The sequence below is a fragment of the Sus scrofa genome, chromosome 5 (genome assembly GCF_000003025.6).
Source record: "Sus scrofa isolate TJ Tabasco breed Duroc chromosome 5, Sscrofa11.1, whole genome shotgun sequence".
NCBI lineage: Eukaryota > Metazoa > Chordata > Mammalia > Artiodactyla > Suidae > Sus > Sus scrofa.
In genome coordinates this window covers 87702857-87718738 of record NC_010447.5, presented here as the reverse complement: position 1 = coordinate 87718738, position 15882 = coordinate 87702857, and the positions used below count along the sequence as shown (strand labels likewise).

The 15882-nt window shown below is 40.8% G+C and overlaps 1 protein-coding gene across 4 annotated transcripts in view; it reads right to left on the bottom strand.

Annotated features, from left to right (window-relative positions):
• NTN4 (netrin 4) overlaps positions 1-15882 on the bottom strand; it is a 113552-nt gene that overhangs the window by 65966 nt on the left and 31704 nt on the right. For all 4 annotated transcript variants that reach the window (XM_021092743.1, XM_021092741.1, XM_021092742.1 and 1 more), the window contains exon 3: positions 6062-6340. In XM_021092743.1, the coding sequence (XP_020948402.1) occupies positions 6062-6340 (279 nt within the window). The remainder of the gene's footprint in view (positions 1-6061; positions 6341-15882) is intronic.

Sequence of the window (15882 nt, the reverse complement as noted above, 5' to 3'; positions counted from 1 at the left end):
AAGCCGCGGCTTCGACCTACACCACAGCCCGAGGCAACGCCAGATCCTTACCCACTGAGCAAGGCCAGGGATCGAATCCGTTCTCATGGATTTTAGTCAGACTTGTTTCCGCTGAGCCACAATGGGAACTCCTCCAAAATCTTATATAGCTTAAGAAACAGCTTAACTTCCCTAATTCTCTATCATCAGCCATCAAAAATTCTAGCCCATAAAGCCAGATTTCATTAATTAATTTTTCATCCTCACAACATTAGCTGCAGTGATTTGGCATAGTTTATGAAGCAGCAGCTCTCAAACTTCAGCAAGCACTGGAATCACCCGAGGGCTTGTTAAACACAGATTCCTGGGCCCCATCTCTAGAATTTCTGATTCAGTGAAACTGGAGTATAGCCTGAAAATCTGCAATTATAACAAGTACCCAGGTAATCCTAATTCTGCTGGTGCAGAGACCACACTTTGACAATGACTGTTAGAAAGACAAACTGCTAAAGAAAGTCAGATTTATACACACATACCTATGACAAGCTGACTAGTAAAAGAACAGTCTCTCAAGAGGCTACCTTCCATTGTGAAGGCACAGTTTATGAATACGGTTATTTACAGCTGCATATGTATAATGAATGGTGTTCACAGAGACACAAATGTGGGAGGACAATTGACCTCATGACTATGTTCTGAATGAGGCAGAAGACTAAGCTTTTAATAGGCAGTTCACCCAGCTAAGCAATCATAGGGATAAGAATATCGCATTTGGAAGAGGCAACCGTGTCCAAATTTAATACCAACTCTTTATAATCCAGAAAAAATATACATCAAATAAAATGCACCTAAGCTTAGGGAAGGGAAAAAGCTGAAACCAGAACCAGTCACATTTCCAGTTATAAGCCTCTGTGGGTCCAAGTGCTTATGGCTTTGTTTTTTTTTGTTTTTGTTTTTTTTTTTTTTTTTAGAGAGAGTAGAGACAGCAAGGATTCTCATGGAACCGGGTCCCTGGAAGCCATCATGGCATTGGCCACTTATCTGTTTCTTACTGGTTACTGAGCCCTAGCTCCATGTTTGACTTGGTCTTGCTTGGTTTTGTTAAGTGCAATAGTTTCAGCACTGGGGGCTACCATCATTACTGCAGAAGTTAAAATCAGTATGAAAGCTGGGGAGCAGGATGTCACAAGTATTATTTTAAGAAGAAATTGTTTCCAGTTTCAAAGGAGCTGAGATTAGTAGGGAAATGAGGTTTCCATCTCATAAATTCTTCTAGGATGGGGACTTCTCATTCTAACATCGTTTTGAAATGGAAAAACACTTACTGTCTAATCCCCATTACTTGGTTATCCAGATCCTCTTTTTTAAGCTGGTAGTTATCTATTTTTGGATGGGGGAGGGGGTCTACAGTAACTTTATTGAAACCAGGCTGCAATAAGTCTACATAATTAGAGCAGATGGAGGTTATCTTCCTAAAGGGAGAAGCCTGAGCCAGCTATTAGCACACAAAGATTAAAAAGCAAAGCCCAGGGAATTCGCTTTCCTGGTACAGCCCTGCATTGCCTAACTCATGATATGCAACGAGTGACTGCGCAACCATGTTGAGTGAAAGTATGAGGTTCAACTGGGCAGAGGCAACCTCCTGACAGGAGACAAAGAATCACTGAAGAAGATGCTGAAATAAAGTGCAGTTAGCTACTCTCCGCTACGCCTTGCTGAAAGAGGTGAGGGTGTGGGATGAGCAGTAAGTGATATTTTTCATTCTTCAAGTAGGCAAATCCTGACAGGGTGATGTGATGATCAGTCAAGTAGTAGAACAGAAGGAAAATCTAGGCTAGGTATAGTTCTTTTTAAGGAGAAGAACAGCAGCGATAAGGGGAAAGAGGACAATTGAAATGCCTGCAAGCTTTAAAAAGAGAGTCTTCTTTCTTTTTTCTTGTATAAGCCAGGAAAACAGCACCTTTTCTTTTCCTTACTGCAGTGGCAGCAGACTCAATGGTTTTCATAGAACATGATTTCTATAATATGATCCGTCAATGAGGCTGCTCAATCACGGGAGGACGAACGGGCTGGCTGTTAATGTTAGAACTTGATCTTCTCATGAAGCCTCCAAAATGAGCTCTTTCTCATGCTGGATCCACAGAGGAACCCCCGACACCATCAGGCGCTTCAGTAGAAGCTTCTGCAATAGTACAGTGGAGTGATTGGCAGGTTTGGCGTAGGGATGGGGCTCTGACTTTCTTGCACAAATAAACTCTTTCAGAAAAGCTGGAAACATAAGGATGAGGGGGAGTGTAGTTTAGAGCCACACAGTTCCAGCCACGACATGTTCTTTTCTGAGAAGCACAAGGCTGAGTGTTAAGCACCGTGGCTGAAAAAGATGGTTCGCTTACCACCATCCTCCCTCCCTCATCCTCCATGTGAGTCTCACAACTGCAGAAACTGAAGACAGGAGGGTTGTCCCTGTTCCCTCTCATCAGGGAAGTCACTTGGTGACCTGGTAGATGTCATGCGTAAGGTAACCCCAGTTGTCCAAGATGTGTCCTGCTGCAGAGATGGGCTGACCTGTGTCATGTGGATGGAGACCTCCTTGGTCAGCCACTCCACCTGTTCGGGCTTTATCCCTGAGGAACAAACCATGCTGGTTTGATCAGGGACGTGCTGCTGACTGTGGGAGAAGTCTTCCTTCTTGAGGTTGGAAAGAGGCTGAATCCAAATGCTAATAACACAAGCCATGGCTTTCACTTCTTGCAACCATTGCTTTTACAAATCTAGGCTGGTCAGAATGGTCAAGGCAATCAGGGCTCCGCAGAGAATAGATAGGATGGATCAAGATCTTCAAATGCGACTCCACCCTTTTGGCTTTATCAGCAACTTTGCAGGACCGCAGTGAAGGCTCCCCCATGCTTACCATGTAAGCCCATGTTCTCGGCATAGGATTAGCAGAGACAAACATTAATGCCCTCTTTAATGAAGTGGTACACAGCCCAGATGTTCTTGTTACCATCACCAGTGGCAAAGCCTTGGTAGGCTGACAGAAGATTGTATAGGATAGTTGGAATCTAATACTTTTGCCATCAGCAGACTAGATCAGAGAGGTGCACTGGGGTGGCTCAGTCTTGCTGCTGGTCCTGATAACTTCTTGCTTCATTTCATTCATAATGATCTTGCCCTCCAAGTCCCAGATCTTGATGTTGGGGTCTATGGTTGGGGCTGAAGCACAAGGAATTGATGATGTCCCCACTGTCTAGCTTATAAAGGTCCTTGCTTTTGTTGAAGCTCCACAGCATGGCCTGGCCATCCTTGCCTTCAGAAGCACAGAGGGATCCATCTGGAGAGATAATCACAGCGTTCAGAAAGCCCAAGCGGCTGGTATGGCTGGTCTTCAGTTTGCAGTTTGCCAGGTTCCATACTTTGACCTGCTCGTCCCAGGCGCAGGAGATGATGATGGAATTGCTGCTACTGGATGAGAAGCAGATGCAAGACACCCACTCCCAGTGGCTTCACCCTGTACAGTGTATTTGCATACAGGCATCCAGAGTATATAATAAAAACTTCTAGAATGTTCTCTTCAGCCTTAGAAAGTGTTGCTCACTCTTTGAAAGTTTACACTGTGAGGATTTACTTTTTACTTTTAAGTGCATACTCATGAATGTTTTATAAGTCTCTTGAGGCTCTGGTAATTTAGTTTGGTTGATCAGAACCATTCAGGTGGTCTCCTAGGTCATGAGACTAATCAAATATGGTTTATTCTGGGCCATATTGTGGGGGCCTCTAGGCTTGTCTGTCCTTTTTCTCAGGACTCTACCCTGAAATGATCCTATAAGGCTTGGATTATAAGAGTCAGGGGAGGAAGCAAAAGACGATGTGGGCTATTAGAACAAAGTACCATAGACTGGGTGGATTATAAACAATAGAAATTTCTTTCTCACAGTTTTAGAGGCTGGAAGTCTGAGATCAGAGTGTCAGGATGGTCAGGTACTGATGCAAGCCTTCTTCCAGGCTGCAGACTGCAGATTGCTCATTGTGTCCTCGTATGGCAGAAAGAGAGCTGGCTGTCTGGCCTCTTCTTTTAAGAGCACTAATCCCATTCACAAGGGCAGCACTCTCATGACCTAATTACTTCCCAAAGGCTCCACCTGCATATACCATTGCATTGGGATTAGGGTTTCAACATGCAAATTTAGGGCTGGGGACACAGACATTCAGTACATTGCAGCCTGTAGGCTCTCACTAATGCACTTAAATATAATGGCAGAAATGTTAGAGCATCTTATACAAACTTTCTTGTTTATCGTCTAGTTGGTTGACACATCTCTAGAATTTTCTATTTGAATGATACCTGAACCAAATCAATTTAGGTATAACAAATTAGTCCATCCTTTATTTGAAACAATATTGGTCAAAAATCCATTGAGTAGAAACTACTCAATGTTTGTTTAATGAATATTATACTTTCTTCAATTTGGGAGCCCCAGCTTCACTTCCAGAAGTAATAGCATTATTTCTATTTTTATTACTTCCTACTGCTGTCCATTTTAGTTACCCAAGTGCTGCCCTGCACCCCATCAACTCGGCCTAATTAACACAGGCCTAATGGCTAATTGGTTCATGGTCCCTCATGGCCCTATCCCTTATCAGGGCTGGGAGAGAGAAGACAGATGTGGAAGTCTACTCTTTTTTTTTTTTAAGGACTGAACCTGTGGCATACAAAAATTCCCAGGCTGGGGTCAAACTGGAGCTGCGGCTGCCGGTCTACACCACAGCAACACCAGGTCTGAGCCGTGTCTGTGACCTACACCACAGCTTGCAGCAATGCCAAATCCTTAATCCACTGAGTGAGGCCAGGGATAGAACCCCCATCCTTATTGATACCAGTTGGGCTCTTAACCTGCTGAGACACACAACAAGAACTCCAGAAGTCTACTCTTTTTTTTTTTTTTTTTTTTGTCTTTTCTCGGGCGGCACCTGCGGCATATGGAGGTTCCCGGGCTAGGGGTGGAATCGGAGCTGTAGCTGCTGGCCTACACCACGGCCACAGCAACGCCAGATCCGAGCCGCGTCTGCGACCTACACCACAGCTCATGGCAACGCCAGATCGTTAACCCATTGAACAAGGGCAGGGATTGAACCTGCAACCTCATGGTTCCTGGTCGGATTCGTTAACCCATTACGCCACGATAGGAACGCCCAGAAGTCTACTCTTAAGATAAGGAAGTGAGGATACTCTGAGAGCTTTTAAATTTTATTTATTTACTTTTGGTTTGGTTTTTTCAGAATATCATAGCAAAATATAAAATTAAAGAATAAGAGTGCCCTCTTAGTTGCCTAATCGCCATTCATAGCTGTGGATGCATCCCAACAGGGTACTTGCTGTCTGAGCCACTTTGTAGCTTTTTTGGAAGATGAGGTGATGACAATAATTTTCATCATCTTCCTATTCCTATGTTGCTATCATTCAACCAAACACTTACCAAATACCTTCTTCTGTCTCAGGTAACTCCCTAGGATACAAAGATCACATGGTCCCTGTCCTCAGGGAGGTCGTGATCTCCTGGGAGATGCAAACAAGTAAAAGTTGAGAGGAAAGCACAATGTGAAGAGTGCATCTAGAGAAATGAGCATTTAACTCTGTCTTGGGATGAGAGGCCACTCTTCACAGAGGAGAATCATCAGTGATTCTGCTGGCTGGCCAGCAAAAGACACTGGGTATTAAACTGAGGTTCTTGTTTTTTCCACCTTCAAATCTACTCAACAATGGTACCCATTTACCGTCAAAGTTGGTTTCTATGCGATAATGCCAACCTTTCCTACTGCTCACCTTACACTTTATATCTGAAGGTCACAGTACTAAAAACTGGCATGGATGTTTTCCAAGGAATCTCGTTATCAGGCTTGACTATAATTCTACAATGAAGATTAAAGAACAAGCTAACAGGCCCTTTATAGGACGGGCATGGAGTCAGAGGAGTGAATCAGCAGCAAAAGAAACAAGGAGCGCTGTGTGAGCGCAGACCCACGCGAAGGGAACTGGGACGGCCTCAGGATTTGTTTTTCATCAGCGGGGACTTGTTCTACATACCACGTGGAATGCTCCAGGGGCCTTGACAGGTTTGAAGCCATCAACGGGTACGCACTGGTCAGCATGGCCGTTACAGAAGCAGCTGCCCTTGACAATGAAATCATAGATTGCATAGTGTGTAAAATGTTGAGGCTTTGCATTCGGGTCATTTCTCTGACAGGGACAAGACTGTCGTTTTAGCAGCTGCACACGGAGGTTGGTGATCTTGAGCTGCTCCTGTGCTTTGGCACTGTAAGGGTCCTCCACGTCATACGGTGGTGACAGAGCTCTGAAAATAACCTGTAAAGAGAAAGAAAATGTTGCGCACATATAAGACTGTGCAAACCCTCAACTCTTGGCCCCATATGGTCCTGGTTTGATTTATACATTTCGTCATCTACAAATGACAAGATAGCAAGAGTTTTTAAACCTTGTTCACATCTGGGGAAGAGCTTGCCCTGTAATTCCAAGGAACAGATGTTGTTTGGATGTAGAAGAAGTATAAATTGAGCAACCAGCAGAAACCTGTCTCTTTGGATGAAGGCAGCCATACAAAGATCTTTGCGGAAGAACATTCTTGGGCAGAAGAAACAGCCAGTTTAAAGGCCCTGAAGTGGATTCAAACTTGGCTTAATTCAAGGGAGAACAAGGCCAGTGTGACTGGCGTCAGGGAAGAAGGGGGAGTGTTTGGAGAAGAGGACAGAGCCCGTGTTTGACAGATCATGAGTAGAGAGCCCTTTAAAGGCCATGGTAGGGTTACTCTAACTGTAGCTGGAAGGAGAAGCCACTGGAAGGTAATAGGCAGAGAAGTGATGATTTGATTTATATTTTTTAAAAAGGTAACTCTCACTTCTGTGAGGAGAGTGGATTATGAAAGGTAAAAAAAATAGAAGCAGGAAGACCAGTTAGGAAATGATTGCAAAATCAAGATCCAGGCATTTGTTTCTAAAGGAGGTATGACCCTTTCAAAGACTCATCAGTTATTAATTGGGGCCACTTTGGCCACGAATATTTCTGGTTCTCCTTTTCTAGATCTGCCTTGCAAGTCTGTAGCATATACTTGAAATGTCCTTGCTGGTAGTAAATATACAGTCCTTTAAGGGCTGGTTGGATTTCTGAAATGAGTGAAAAATCACTTAAATCCAGCGCAGTGCGTAACATGCTTGATCAAGTTAAATCAAGGTGTAATTAAGTAATAAAACTTTTTATTGTGCAGGTTATAGACATGCTCTATAGGCAATTTAGGGCTTTTGTTCTGAGGAAGAAGCCAGAGGGAGGAGGACTCAGCAGGGATGGACTTCGGGCGTGTGTGTGTCTGTACATCAAGGGAGTAGAAACATGGGCCCTGGGTGGGGTGGTACAAAATCTCTAGCGGGCCTCTTATTTCAGAGGAATAGAGGTTGGTGGAAAAGGAAATCACTGTCCATGAAAACCAATGAATATAAATATACTGTAACATGAAACAGTATTATAAGGAGGTCACTACTAAGTTATACCTCATTATGCAGCTAAAAACAGACAAAACCTCAATCAATCTCGTTGATTTATATAATAAGAAACATAAAGCTCCCCTGAAAAATTCTTAAGCGTCTCTTGGGTTTTAAAGAATATGTCAAGGGAGTTCCCATCGTGGAGAATCCCACTGGGAACCATGAGCTTGCAGGTTCCATCCCTGGCCTCGCTCAGTGGGTTAAGGATCTGGCATTGCCGTGAGCTGTGGTGTAGGTTGCCCACGAGGCTCGGATCTGGCGTTGCTGTGGCTCTAGCGTAGGCCGGTGACTACAGCTCTGATTCGATCCCTAGCCTGGGAATCTCCATATGCCGCGGGAGCGGCCCTAGAAAAGGCAAAAAGACAAAAAAAAAAAAAAAAAAAGAATATGTCAAAATCCAGAGTTCCCGTCATGGCGCAGTGGGAATGAATCCGACTAGGAACCATGAGGTTGCGGGTTCCATCCCTGGCCCCGCTCAGTGAGTTAAGGATCTGGCATCGCCATGAGCTGTAGGTCACAGATGTGGCTCGGATCTGGCGTGGCTGTGGGTGTGGTATAGGCCGGTAGCTGTAGCTCCTATTGGACCCCTAGCCCTAAAAAGACAAAAAAAAAAAAAAAAGTAGGCTTTGGAGGAGTTCCCGTTGTGGCTCAGTGGTAACAAACCTAACTAGTATGCATGAGGATGTGGGTTCCATCCCTGGCCCTGCTCAGTGGGTTAATGATCTGGCATTCCCGTGAGCTGAGGTGTAGGTTGCAGATTCAGCTCAGATCTGGTGTTGCTGTGGCTGTGGTATAGTCTGGCAGCTGTAGCCCCAGTTTGACCCCTAGCCTGGGGACAACAACAACAACAACAAAAAAGTAGGCTTTGGATAAACTCCCATTCAGAGAGAATGTATCTAAAAGTAACTTTCCAGAAAACAAAAACAAAACCAAAAAACTTTAAAGAATACTTTGGATAGAAAATTTTCATTTTACAAGTAGATTTTGCCCTGATAGTATGAAAAGGCAAGAATCTACTGTGTAGGATCACAACTCCAGGCCTACTGGTACAGAACTGTCCTCAGTGAAATACAACTTCAGGGGAAGGTGATAATTCAGTGAACACTAGGCCTCCTGTAGTGGATTCTCCATCTAGCAGCCAGAGAGATTCTCTATAAACAAAAGTTGGATGGTGTTCCTTGCTTAAGTCCACATCCACCCAAAGACCTCCCATTTCTCTCAGAATAAAATACAAAGTCCTTATAATGGCCCTGGTCTGTTTTTTTTCTTAGTGCTTTACCACCTGCACATTATAATTGTAGCTGTTTAATGTTTTACTGCCTTCCCAGTCTAGAGTGTAAACTTCTTGAGAGGAGTCACAAATGTATCCCAGGACAGTGCCTGGCACAGAATTCAATAGATTGGGGGGAAATGAAATGATGGACTGTAGCATTTTTCTTGGCATTCAAATTAATAGGTGAGGATTTCAAATAACTTCCTTTTACAGGGTCCTAAACAAATTCACATATGGAATTAATGTCGTAGCACCAGAAGGGGATGGGTAAGAACTTGTATTAAAGCAACAGTTGTAAATCCTGAATTATTTGCCAATATCTGCATATCTAGCTAATTTTGAATTTGTAAAACTTAGAAAAAGTTTTATCTTAAATGATATTCTGCCCCATTTATTCACATGTAAAATGAAAGGGAGCAACATATTATGAAATAAAATTTTCAAACAAATCATATATCACCTATTTGAAAGTTGATATAGAAGTAATGTCTCTTTCTTTTAACAACAGCCTAAATCAGAACATGATTTTACATTTTGAGTCATTAAAAAAACTTAAGGAGTTCCTGCTGTGGCGCAGTGGGAAGGAATCTGACTAGTATCCAAGAGGACGCGGGTTTGATCCCTGGCCTCGCTCAGTGGGTTAAGGATCCGGGGTTGCCGTGAGCTGTGGTGCAGGTCACAGATGCAGCTTAGATCCCGCATTGCTGTGGCTGAGGGGAAGGCCGGCAGCTGTAGCTCCAGTTCGACCCCTAGCCTGGACACTTCCATATGTTGCTGGCATGGCCCTAAAAAGCAAAACAAAAAAAAAAAAAAAAAAAACAAAAAACAAAAAAAACCCCCAAACTTAAAGAACTTTGAATCCATTGTGAGCTTTACATGGGGTTTATTTTCCATTTGACTCACTCATTATGTTACCTGTTTTTGAAGAACTCATACCCTAAGTAAGATCCATAATGTGGCTCCCTCCCAGTTTATCAACCACAGTGGTGCAAGGACACAGAAGCGAGTAACCAGGGCTTACTAAATACGTCTTCCACTGAAAAGTCTATGGCACAGTAACCTGTTGCCCACCCTTCCTTTTCCTGAACACTGGTGGCAACTACTCTCTGTGTTCCTGGCACATATTTACCCTTGACTTTTACTCTAGTTCCTTCTCTCTCCCTCCCCATGAGAACTGTTCAGCACATGCAAGGCTAGAGGAAGATCTGTCAAGGTTTGTAGGAACTCGGAAGCTCTTTTGCTTCCTGAACCCAGACAGTGGAAGCTGAATGGTGGCTCTGTGCTTGGTGTGCATGACACCACAGTTGGCATGCCGATATCAGCAGGGAACGGACGTCATGACCCCTGAGGCTTTTTGCTGGAATGGAAACAGCAGAGTGCTACAGACACAAAAGTGAACGGGAATTTAAACCATGAAATCTTTTTTCCAGAAAGGAGACGCCTTAATCTGATACCCTGGGAAATGGATCTACCCTGCATCAGGAAACAAAGAGGGTGCCAATCCAGATGCTTCAGGCTTCTGGCAGGTCGCCTTTTGGGTCCCGCCCAGTTTTTCTTCAAACATCCCCAGAAGAAGCCTGTATGGCACTCCTAAAATGAGGGAAGACAAAAATGTAGACGCCTTCCATACAATATCAGCCTCTTCTGTTTTTGTCTCTTTAAGAACAGGATGTACCTATGGACCCATCAATGTTCCTCTGTCTGTGACTGCTTCTGAGGAAGCACTCCTAGCAAGACTTGGTTAAAAAGCCAGAGGAGGACAAGAATCAAGCCCACTTCAGTGTTTCCGGCTTATTATTGCCATTGGCCAGGACTTCATGATCTTATTTTTTAAATTAAGAAATTTGAAGACATTTTAGTGATTAATACGATGCGTATTACAGAAGTATGTTACGCAAAATGTGGAAGACATTAAGAAATAATTCTGTCCACCCCAAGGACAACCAGGGATACCAGCTTGATAGTATTTTTCCATCTAAACTTCTGTATGTGTACATATAGAATATAATACAAACAGTTTTGTTTATACCTTGTATTTTTCCAAATCATTAATACCTAACAATACCTTGTAAATAATTTCCCAATCAGTTTTTCTGAAAGTTTGGTTCTCCAAACCAACGTCATCAGTATCAACCTGCGAACTTGTTAGAAATGCAAATTCTTGGGTCTTATACCAGATTGACAAATGAAAACTCTGGAAGTGGGGCCCAGCCATCTGTCTTTCAACAAGCCTTCCAGGTGATTCTGCTGCACAATAAAGTTTGGGAAACACTGCTACATAATTTAACAACCTGATTAGCATTCCATTGTGTGGGTATGACATAATTTATTCAGCCAGGCTGCTATTGTCAGGCATCTAGGTTGTTTCCAACTTTTCAGTATAACCAATTACCATGAACAATCTTATAGCTAAAATATAGACGTTTTTAATAATAGTTCAACACATCTCCAAATGTGAAAATCAATAGTGAAAGGAAATGCATAGTTTTAAAACCTGTCTGAGCTTCTTGAATAAATCATGGACCTTTCCTACCAAATCTTTGGAGTCTTCACATTTCCCAGGCCTTGCCTCACTTCTCTAAGCCTGGAATGCCTCAGACTTTGCCTAAGGATCTGGATTCTTGGCTTAAATTCTGCCATTTCTTATGCCCTAGCGAAACAAAGAGATCTTTAAAAACTTCTGAATCACCTGTATGTTCTTTCTTTTCTAGGACGCCTATAAAAAATTCTCAATAATACTGACAATTAGTAAAAACAGCATTCTATATGTGTTATTTATACTCTGAGACAGAAATTTCAACAGAGTATTAATACAGTTTGAACAGAATAAGAAGTAAATATTAGGTATGTAATGGTCAAGGAATTCTTTCAGTATTGAACTTATACCTTACATATTGCTTCATATCTAAAATTTTATTGCCTGTGTTGAATCATGCTAATTCAAGAAACTTAGCTATTACATTAAAAAAAAAAATTTCTTAGCTGCTAGCTTGCAGAATATTTCAGGGCCAAGTTGATTACCCATTCCATGGATTCCCCTGGCACTTGTTCTTTCCATGACAGCATTTTTACACTGGCACATTGTTATTGCCTATTTACTTGTCTGTATTTCACATTAGACTCTGCTCAGTGGGCAGGGATCGTGTTTGTCTGGTTAACAGCTGTGTCCCCCAGCATGTCCCACAGTCTTTGGCATATTGTAGCATTTCATAATTATGTTGAATAAATAAATGAGCTATTTCTCCAAATAGCATTTTTTTTTTAAAAAAAGAAGCCAAATTGAGAATAAGGTTTAGAAAAATAAAGAAAGCAAGATGTTCTTACCACAAGTTCTGTACTCTTAATGAGTAGGTGAGCACACACATTTGTATAAATACCTATGTAAAAATAGGTAGTACATTTCAGATGGCTTTATGGATTCTTTCTCCTTAGTAGCACACAAGATATTTCATGTTTTTCAGAAAACAAATGAGGTAGGCACAGCAAGCATCCAAACTTGTACAAATATTAGATGCTTCCCATGGTTTCTGGTCTAGTTTTCTTATTTACCAAAAACAGATGCTTCAGTATCGTACTGTGGTTGATATTTAATGGTTTTTGAAGTCCTGATCTTTATGTTCTCCCAAGAGCAGCTTTTGGTTTCAGTGATTTTCTCTAGTTTTCTATTTCATTTTGGCTTTTATCTTTATTACTTTCTTCTGCTTCCTTTGGGTTGACTTTTCTTTTCTTTTACTAGTTTCTTAAAATGGAACTGTAGATTACTGATTTGAGACCTTCTTTTCCCCAAGTGCTTCTTTACTCGCAGTTCATAAATTTTTGTAGGTTGTGTTTTCATTTTTAATTCAGCTTAAATGCTTTCTAATTTTCCTTTTCAGGTATTCTTTGACCCATGGCTAATTCAAAAATATGTCATTTAATTTCCAAATATTTGGTGATTTCCCAGATACTTTCCTATTATTGATTTCTAAGTAATCCTCTTGTGGTCAAAGAATATACTTTGTATGATTTGAAACCTTTCACATTTAATGGTACTTTTTTCATGGCCCAGTATGTAATCTAACTCAATAAGCACTCCTGCCCTTGAAAAGATTATATATTCTACTGTTGTTGGTGAAATGTTATATAAATGTTATTAGATCAATCTAGTTGTTAATGTTATTCAAATCTTCTATATCCTTATTGATTTTCTCTACTTGTTCTGTCAATTTCAGAGAGAAAGTTGTTGAAATATCCAACTATAATGATCAATTTATCCATGTCTTCGTGCAGTTTTTACTTTATGAATTCTGAAGTCTTGTTATTAAGTACATAAAAATTTGGGTTATCATATCTTCTTGATGAATTGGCTCCCTAATCATTATGAAATATCCCTCTTTATCCCTGGTAATGCTCTTTGATCTCTACTTTGATAATAATACAGCCACTATCAAAAGCTTTTGATTAGTGTTAGCATTGTATATCTTTTTCTATTCTTGTCCTTTTAACTTATTTATGTCTTAAAATTTAAGCAGATTTTTTATAAGTAGCATGGTTGTGTCTTTTAAAATTTTTTATTCAATTTTATAATCTCTTCCTTTAGTTGGAGTGTTTAGACCTTTTAAATTTAATGTGATTGTCGATATTGTTGTGTTTGATCTACTGTCTTGCTTTTTGTTTTATAGTCTAGTTTCCTTTTTCTGTCCTCTGTTGGATTGAATATTTTAAGGTCCCTTTTATTTCCCTTTCTGTTTATTAGTTACAACTTTTTTTAAAAACAGTGATTGCTTTCAAGTTTATAATATACATCTTTACATTAACAATTCTTATCTTTAAGTAATATTTACCACTTCACATATAGTATAAGAAACTTACAATAGTATACTCCCTTTTTTTCCCCTCAGTGTTGTATTTTGTTGCCATGCTACTTCTATGTATATTATAAACTCCAAAATGCATTGTTCATATTTTTTCTCTAAAAAGTTAATTATCTTTTACAGAAATTTTAAAAATAAAAAAGTATTTTACATAAAGCTACCTATTTTCCCTTTTTGATGATCTTCATTCTTTGTGTAGATCCAGATATCCACAAAGATGGACTTTTGCCTAATGGACTTCTTTTAACATTTCCTATAAAGCAGGTATGCTGGCAAAAAAACAAAACAAAAAAACCCTTTTTTTTCTTTTGCCTAATGGACTTCTTTTAACATTTCCTGTAAAGCAGGTATGCTGGTAAAAACCCTTTTTTTCTTTTCTATGCCTAAAAAAAAAATCTTTATTTCTTCTTCATTTTTGAAAGATATTTTTGCTGGATATGGAAGTCTGTGTTGACAATTTTTTTCTGTCAATACTTTCAGAATTTTGTCCCACTGTGTTTTGGCTTGCATTGTTCCTATCTGAAAGCTGCCATTCTTGTATGTATTCTTCTGTACATAATATGTTATTTTCCCCCTCTCTGGCTGCTTTGAAAGTTTTCTCTTTACTATTGGCTTTTAATGTGTATGACTATGATGTGCCTTGGGGTAGTTTTCTTCTTTCATGTGTTTAAGTTTTGTTGTTCTTCTTGGGTCTGTGGATTTATAGTTACAATCAAATTTAGAAATACTTCAGCCATTCTTTCTTTTTTTTTTTTTTTTTCCTTGTCTTTTTGCCTTTTCTAGGGCCACTCCTATGGCATATGGAGGTTCCTATGCTAGCGGTCTAATTGGAGCTGTAGCTGCCAGCCTACACCACAGCCACAGCAACTCAGATCCTTAACCCACTGAGTAAGGCCAGGGATTGAACCCACAACCTCATGGTTCCTAGTCAGGATTCATTAACCACTGAGCCATGACAGGAACTCCAAGCCATTATTTCTTAATATTTTTTTCTGCTCCCTTCCTCTTTCTTCTTTCCTTTGTGGATTTCAACTACACATATATTAGATTGCTTGAAGTTGTTCTATAGCTCACTGATTTATTTATTTAAATTGCTGATTGATTTGTTTATTTTTGGTTTTTTTTTCTCCCTGTGTTTCATATTAGATCATTTTTATTGCTATGTATTGAACTTCACAAATCTTCTCTTCTGTAATGTCTAACCCACTAATCCCATTCAATGTATTATTCATCTAAGACACTGTATTTTTCAACAGTGGAAGTTCAATTTGGATTTTTGCCATATTTCCCATGCCCTGTATGGTCAGCCTTTTCCTTTACATTTTTTTTTTTCCCTTTTCTAGGGCCGCTTCTCACAGCATATGGAGGTTCCCAGGCTAGGGGTCGAATCGGAGCTGTAGCCACCAGCCTACACCACAGCTCACAGCAACGCCAGATCCTTAACCCACTGAGCAAGGCCAAGGATTGAACCCGCAACCTCATGGTTCCTAGTCGGATTCGTCAACCACTGCGCCATGACAAGAACTCCTCCTCTACAGTTTTGAACATAAGGAACATAGTTATAATAACTCTTTTAATGTCCATGACGATTAATTCTATAATTTATTTGTGTCATTTCCAGATCTGCTTCTGTTGAATTATTTTTCTACTCATTAGGGTTGTATTTTCCCGGTTTTTTTGCATGGCTCTGCTGGCTGCAAGATAATGTGAACTTTGTCTTGTTGAGTGCTGTATATTTTGATTCTTGAGCGTTCTTCTGGAATGCAGTTACTTGAAAACAGCTTAATCCTTTTGAGGCTTACTTTTAAGTTTTGTTAGATGGGATCCATGCATCCTTTGGGACAGGGCTAGTTCTGCCCTTTCATTGAGGCAGTACCCTACTGATGAATTACAGGGTTTTCCACTCTGGCTGATTAGTCCTGGTCCCATGTGACCTCTGAGGATCTGCCCGCTCTCTGTCCTTTAGGTCATTCTCTCTCTGGCCTCAAGCAGTTTTCTTACGCACGTATTGATCGCACTCAGCTAAAGACTGGAGGGGGACCATGTGTATATCTCTGGAAGCCTCTCCCAGTGCAACTCTTTCTTTTCTGGTATTTGGTCCTGCAAACTCTAGCCATCTTGGCCTTCCCAGACTCTCAGCTCCTTGATTCAGGACATCATTAGGCCTCTCTTAAGTTTCTCCTCCCTGGAAACTAGGAAATAAGCTGGGGCAATCATAGAGCTCAC